Genomic DNA, 7,717 nt, shown 5'->3' on the forward strand with positions numbered 1-7,717 from the left:
CGGTCATTCATCCTCACTCCCTACCTACACCCAGCAACCCAGAGTGAGAGACGATACAACGTGGCACACAAAACAACACGCAATGTGGTGGAGCGCACGTTTGGACTACTGAAGAGCAGGTTCCGCTGCCTCCACAAGAGCGGAGGCGCACGCCAGTACAAACCCATCACCTGCTGCAAGATTATTGCCACTTGTGCAATGCTGCACAAACTTGCCACGAAAAAAGGGACAGATGTGGAACTAACATATTTTGAGGACAACGAGGATGAGTCAGGACAGCCACAGGGCAACGCAGCTAGAGTGCCAACTGCAATAGATGGGAGAGAGAGACGGGCAGAGATCACATGCAACTATTTCTGAGTAAGTAAGGGGACACAGCCAGTTGTGAGAAGTCATGACGTAGTTTAATGTGGCACCACGCCATGAACACAAGAACAAGCCAATCTGGCAATATCCCATCTATACAAGAAGTAAGTCCAGGGTTACGTCACCCAATGGGAAGTGGCTAAGCAGGGCCACATCAATGTTTGCGCATACGCGCTGCAGTGGTGGATGGCACGGCCTGTGCATCCTCACTAGAGCCAACCCCAAGCCGCCTGCTGCTCCTGCGTGCTTCTGGGACGGGGGGTGTGATGCTGCTCCTGCTGCTGGTGTCGATGCTCTCCGCAGCATCCCCTGCAGCAGTTGTCGACGCCTGACTAGTCAATAGCACCCCTAGTGCACTTGTCACCTGCACCATCCCCCGAGACAGGTCGCTGCAGCACTGTGTTAGGCCCTCCTGCATCGTCACAGAGCGCCGGCACAGTAGAGAAGTCGCCGTTGCCAGACGGTTGAGTGCCCTGTTGGTAGTGTCCCTTCTCTGGCGTTCCCGGCGCCGTGCTTCGATGTCAGCATCTAATTTGCTGCACAACTGCTGGATTGACTGGGACATGTCCCGAATGCCCGCAGCCATGCCGCTGATGTTATTGTCCATGGTGACTAATGTGGTTTTCATCACCCGCATGTGCCTCTGGACTGACATGACTGCCTTTGTTTGCAGGCGCTGTTGCTTCAACATTTGGCCCTCGAGACCCAAGAAGACACCATGGCCGTCAATGGGTGCTGGTGGACTCTGGACACGCGACCTGCGGCGCCCTCTTGCTCCGGTCTGTGCTGCCTGTGAGGTGTGGGGCACAGTGGCATGGCTCCCTTCCTGGGACATGGTGAGTTCGTCAGGGCCCATGCTGTCGTCTGACGAGGTGTCTAAGGCTCGTAGCCTGGCTGCTGGACGCCTCATCATTCTCACACCTGCAAGCGGAGATGTGGCCGGTGACTCAAACATGAGTGGCGGTGCTGGCTCTTGGTGAGGTGATGCTGGCTCTGGGCCAGGTGATGCTGGCTCTGGCTGCGGCGAGGCTGCCTGTGTTGGTGGTGCGGGTGCCAGTGGGCCTGCTCCCTGGTCTGTACTTGTGCTGGCTAGAGGTGATATTTGTGGCCGGTGTGCCGTCTCTCCTGCAGCATGCCCTGTCTTGCATGATGTCACATCTGTGGACAGAAATACAACATTGGCTCAGTGTCCCCGAAGGGCTGCATTGAAAGCGTCACAATGAATCATTTCACATTCCAAAATGTCCTCTGTCTCCTTGTGCCTCGAGTGCGTGACATGCCTTGTTGCCCTGTTACATTTACGTCATGGTTAGTTTTTCCCTGACTACATCTCCCGGAATGCATTGCCTGTCTGCACTGACACGTGTGGACTGCAGTGTGATTCTCGTTTCACAATGGGGGATGTGGGATAGGGATAGGGGGTGCTACATTGCTGTGCTTTCGTCTTACCTTGTTGTGTGGCGGCTCTGGCAGAGCTGTCGGCGTCCCCAAGACCCACGACGCTCTCTTGCTCGATTGTGGCCCCCACCAGCTCCTCCAGTTCGGTGAGGGCAGGTGCCCTGTTGGTTCCACCTCCAGTCTGGCTGGCCTCCTTCTGGATGTCGCCCATCTTCCTCTTGGTTACAATCCTCAGGTCATACCAGCGCTTCTTTAGGACCTCTATGTCCCTGTGGGTCACTCCCACTGCATTCACCTGGGCCTGGATGGCCAGCCATATGTTGCGCTTTTCCGCCTCAGGCACTTGCAGGGATTGCCTTCCGAACAGCTTCTGGTGCTGCTTCACCACCTCCTCCACCAGCACCTGGAGTTCCTTGGGGCTAAATTTCAGCTTCCTCCTCCTTTCCCCTCCGTCTCTCTGTGTTCTCTGGCTGGACATGATGTTCGTTTTCCCGCTCGCACAGGCACCGGCTCCCTGCCTCTCCTCTGCACTCCAAGACTCTCCAGGGTCGGCTAATTATGTACACCTGCCTGGGTGTGGCCACTTCCTGGTTGGGTGGGCTGTGGTTGCACGGGATTAGCTGTTTCGTCAAGTCATGTGATTTTATTTGCCGAATCCGTACATACCGATTCGGTATTTTCCGATTCGGTAAATACCACCTCGGTATTTTCCGATTCGGTAAATACCACCTCGGTATTTTCCGATTCGGTAAATACCACCTCGGTATTTACCGATTCGGTGGATTCCGAATCGTGATTACCGAATGTTACCGAATCGGTAACTGTTACCGAATTTTTACCTACATATAACTTACCGATTCTAATTTACCGATTCGGTACGGCTCGGTATTTTAGAAACGGTAAAATTTATTTACCTACATGAGGCCCTTTGAGAGCAAAACAAGAACTTTGTACACACCTAGGGCCATAGTTATGACCCGGGTTTGCGTCACTCTTTCACCACGCAACACGGTGCAAGAGCAGCGCAAACCTTAAGTCATATTTCTGAAGCCACGCAAAGCCAATGTGTCTGACTTTAAGTGGCTCCAAAAAATGGAGTAAGACTACGAAGCGCAAATGGCTGCATTTCATTACTCTGCCCTGGCTAGGCCCTCCAGGGACACTGCTTGGGTGTTTCCATGCAACTCCCATGGCTTTTGACGCATTCCCAGATTTACAAGACCTTGTAAGCCTGGGAATGCGCCTTATTTTTTCATCTTTTTTATGTGTCCTGCATTCGGCAGGACACATAGAATGAGGAAAAAGCCTTTCAGGATTGTTTTTGTGCAGGCAGGTGCATCTTCCTGTACAGAAAACAATCCTGACTACAACACAGGCACACTAGCGCCATGGGGCAAGTGTGCCTGCATTGGCACTAGGCTGGCAAAACGGCGCCAGAGCAAAAGAAAAGGCCAGGAATGTGCCATATCGGATAAATGCTGCGTATTCCTGTCTTTGTCCTGTGCCACAGCGCAATAAGGCGACTTGCTGTGCTGCCCTCTGCCACTAAAGTTACAAATATGCCCCTTGGTTTATAAATTGAGGAGGACAAGCATCTGAGAAGATTAAAAGGGCTATGGGTGGCACTGAGGAAGGTTTTTGAAAGGGACACCAAAGAACAGCGAGGGGACTGGGGGGGAGGCTGCCGCATTGGTCCAGATTGCGGAGGAGGATTGACATTTTCTAGCTCTTGGCAGCGCGGCAGGTGATGTGAAACATAGCTTGCCAGAGTTGAATTTTGGCTTCTGGGAGCACTGTCATGGCCAAAAATGTTCCCGCTTCAGATAACGCAGATGCAGATTAAAGAGAGACCCTGGGAACCGCTCAGACTTGCAATGCAGTCTTTTTGTGTGTGGGCATGACCTCCAAAGGCGGTCCTCATTGAGGGGTGCTCTTGTCAGAGAGCGCGGGTCCCCGCAGTCACTCCAGAGTCTGACCGCCAAGTGAGCAAATCTCTGAACCCAGATCTTGTGTGAGAGATGTAAAGTGGAATGAAGAGGATTATCCGTCGGAAATGTGTTTGAAGGTTCAGAAGGGGCCACAGCGCATTGTCGAGTAATCCGATTAGTTCCTGGGGATCCCTAATCCTATTATCCAGGGGATTTCAGTCCTGGAAGTGACTGAGGCGGAGAGGGCTTCTCACCCATCTTTACAGTCGCATCACAGATTCCTTCCCTCTCCCTCTGGATGTCTCTATCCCTCCCAACTGCTTCCTAAACAGCTCCTGAGGCTTTCCCTGCGCTTACATCTGAGGCGGAAGCTGGGGTCAATTTAGCCTGAAAATTCATTTTGATTCCTTTCACGGTAATTATTGAATCAGCCAGCATCGGGCTGGCCTATCCGGCAATCGGGCAGTCAACCGCGGCCCGTGCAGGTAAGAGCTGTGGGGCGGTGGAGCCGGGAGGGGGGATTTCGACAGACGACGTCGAGGGAAAACTAATTATTTATTTAATTTTCCCTCATCATAATTAGTCAAAATCCCCCGTCACTCTGGGCTTACCTGAGCCCACCATGTAGTGCTCCCTTCAAGTATACTACACCCAGTGCTGACCTGTGGCATGTCACTCTGGGTTTACCTGAGCCCACCATGCAGTGCTCTCTTGAGGTATACTGCACCCAGTGCTCACCTGTGGCATGTCACTCGGGGCTTACCTGAGCTCATCATGCAGTGCTCTCTTGAGGTATACTACACCCAGTGCTGACCTGTGGCATGTCACTCGGGGTTTACCTGAGCTCACCATGCAGTACTCCCTTGAGGTATACTACACCCAGTGCTCACCTATGGCGCATCACTAGGGGCTTACCTGAGCTCACCATGCAGTGCTCGCTTGAGGTATACTACACCCAGTGCTCACCAGCGGAGTGTCACTCGGGGCTTACATGAGCTCACGGTGCAGTGCTCCCTTGAGGTTTACTACACTCAGTGCTCACCAGTGGTGTGTCACTCGGGGCTTACCTGAGCTCACCATGCAGTGCTCTCTTGAGGTATACTACACCCAGAGCTCACCTGTGGCACGCCACTTGGGGCTTACCTTAGCTCACCCTACAGTGCTCCCTTGAGCCATACTGCACCCTGTGCTCGCCTGTTGCACATCACTCTGAGCTTATCTGAGCTCACTCTACAGTGCTCCCTTGAGGCATACAGCACCCAGTGCTTGCCTGAAGCACGTCACTCGGGCTTACCTGAGCTCACCATGCAGTGCTCCCTTGAGGTATACTACACGCAGTGCTCATCTGTGGTGCTTCACTAAGGGTTTACCTGAGCCTACCATACAGTGCTCCCTTGAGGTATACTGCACTCAGTGCTCACCTGTGGCGCGTCACTCTGGTCTTACCTGAGCTCACCGTGCAGTGCTCTGGGGCGTCACACAGGGCTTACCTGAGCCCACCATGTAGTGCTCCCTTTAGGTATACTACACCCAATGCTCACCTGTAGCACGTCACTCGGGGCTTACCTGAGCTCACCATACAGTGCTCCCTCGAGGTATACCACACCCAGTGCTCACCTGTGGCAAATCACCTCATACTACTCAGAGGTGCATTACTTGTGATCCTAAGAGAACATCACTGATGCTCCCCTGGTATATTTTTCCCCCGTGCTATCCTGGCGTACATCATTCTATGCTTCCCTCAGGCACATCACAGCTTTGTGCCTAGATTCCAGCATCATACTGTGCACAGTTGATGTGTATGTGTTCCTGTCTGCCTACTGGACTGTGGGACAGTGGTGCTGGCCTATATGCCTGCTGCATGTGCCACATATGCTGCATGCCTCCGTGCGCATGCGCTGTGCAAAAGCCAAACCTGTGGGGTTTGTTATTGCTTGTTTCAAGTGATGGTATCTCTCTGTGCCTTCAAGTACTGGGCTCAGCGGATCCTTGTGTGCCTTAGTGGCTCTGATGCTCTTGTTGGACATAGTTTGGCGCTTTACGAAGTCGCCCCTCCCTCAAAGGAAAGAGCGCGTAATAGGATGTCCATAAAGGCAGATTCACAGGCAATGCCATTATTTTGGTGCTGGTCCAATGGAAGATCTTCTCAGCCAAAGTCGTGCGCCTTAAAATAGTATTCGAAATTGTTTTTATTTCATGATGTTAGTTATTCATTTATTTTTATTTTATGATATAAAAGTATTAAACTGAGATCAAGAAAGGACAGTTGGAAAAAAGACGTCTCGTAAAGATTTCTTGGAGGCGCCAGGAGGCGCCTCCGGACAAAATCCAGTTTCTACTTGCATTAATTGGGCAGTTGCAAATGTAAGGCACTACTATAACCAATACGCATCATGATGAGGGGACGGATACATGGCTGAGGATCCTAAAGGCTACGGACAAACATTGATCGATCCTTGTGAGGGAAAGGGATGAGACCTAATACTACGGGGTCGTATTGTATTTGTATTGCTGTTGGAGGCCCGAAGCACAACTCCTGATTTGCCTTAGCGCTACCTTGGTTACAACGCCATTTTACTTTCCTGGACTAACCATAGGACCAAACAAAGGGGCATATTTACAAGATATTGACGCAGCACAGTACTGTAAGCCATCTAGCTGCGCCGAGATGCGTCATCAGGTAGGAAAGTGCAGGGGTTTGTTGTATTTACAACAATACAACGTATCCCTGTGCTTTCCTCTGCGCCGGAGCACAATAGGCTGCCTAACGCCAATGCAGGCACCCTTACTCCATGGTGCAAGGGTGCCTGGGCACCATGGTGGAAGGGTGCCAACGTTGCAGTGATGATTGTTTCTGTGCAGGAAGGGACACCTTCCTGCATAAAAACAATCATTGATGGTATTTTCCTCCTTCTATGTGAGCTGCAGGATGCAATCTGGGAATGCGTCAGAATCCATGGGTGTAGCATGGGAACACCCACAGCAACACCTGTAGAACGCCGCTTTCATGCAAAGTAATACATGAAAGGGGGCCATATTTACAAGGCTATGAAAAGCCACGCAGGGTGGTTTTGTGTGGCCTTGTAAATATGGGCCACCAGAGCGTTAACAAAATGTGACGCTTTGGTGGCACAAGGAGCTTGTAAATATGCCCCAAACAGTACTGTTTCGGGCGTATTAAGACTCACTTTCATGCTTGGCAGTAACAGGCGAGGACTCTCCAGTAGCTGCTCAGCCCCTCGAAGTTTACCTTTTTCTCTCACTTTGAAGGTCGACTAAGCTCGGTCTCGTGGATCCCAGCTACCCCTGCAGCCGTTCCGTTGTATTGATTTCGGCCATGTGATCCCCATTCGTGTCTGTATATGAAAAACCTACACATTTCTTGCATGTGCGTGTAGCAAATATGTTCACTGGTTACAGGGGGGACGCTGCTGTCCTGTTCTGTGACTCACAGACTATTGATTTTTCGTTTAATAAACTTGTTCAGGCTTCAAGTAGGAGCGAGGCCAGATATTTTCTTGGCCATAGTGTATACACTGCAATATAGGATGAACGTGGACAGCCAGTAAAGTATCCATTTCTTGCACTCACTTGGACCTGCCCAATCTGCCGAAGCGCGCGCTTTGAGGGTCACATTAGAGGGACATCCATGACTCCGCGGACAGCTGCTCTCGCACTGAAAGGCCACTTAGACGTACCTTTTCTGAAAGACTTCTGCGGGTGATGCCCGCTCTGGTTTGCAATGCTCCGGCCCTCAGTCCTGGCTGTGGCGCGCTGTTCTTGTCGCCTGGCGAGGCTGCGACACTCTATACCCCCGCCGTTCGCGGCTCTAATTCTGCGCCGCCTTCTCCCGCGGTCACAGGCCCCTGGAGCTTAGCAGCATCTGCCGCGCCCAGAGCCTCGCTGACAAGCACGAGTGGCGCGCGGCGTTTCCCGCTCGGAATGTCTTCTTCTCCGTCTCGTTGTGTCGAGCGGGAGGGACTAGTGTAGCATCCCTCCAGAAAAGGGTGCGCAGGGAGATTTGA

At 52.0% G+C, this 7,717-nt stretch overlaps 1 protein-coding gene across 1 annotated transcript; it reads right to left on the reverse strand.

Moving 5' to 3' along the window:
* Positions 1 to 386: 386 nt before the first annotated feature.
* LOC146809681 (uncharacterized) lies at positions 387 to 7,482 on the reverse strand. Its single transcript, XM_085614368.1, has 2 exons — positions 7,391 to 7,482; positions 387 to 1,524 (listed from the first exon to the last, which is right to left on the reverse strand). The coding sequence occupies exon 2, from the start codon at positions 1,319 to 1,321 to the stop codon at positions 521 to 523; it is 801 nt and encodes a 266-aa protein (XP_085470494.1). The 5' UTR covers positions 1,322 to 1,524; positions 7,391 to 7,482; the 3' UTR covers positions 387 to 520.
* Positions 7,483 to 7,717: the final 235 nt, after the last annotated feature.

This window comes from Triturus cristatus, chromosome 7, assembly GCF_964204655.1.
Source record: "Triturus cristatus chromosome 7, aTriCri1.1, whole genome shotgun sequence".
NCBI lineage: Eukaryota > Metazoa > Chordata > Amphibia > Caudata > Salamandridae > Triturus > Triturus cristatus.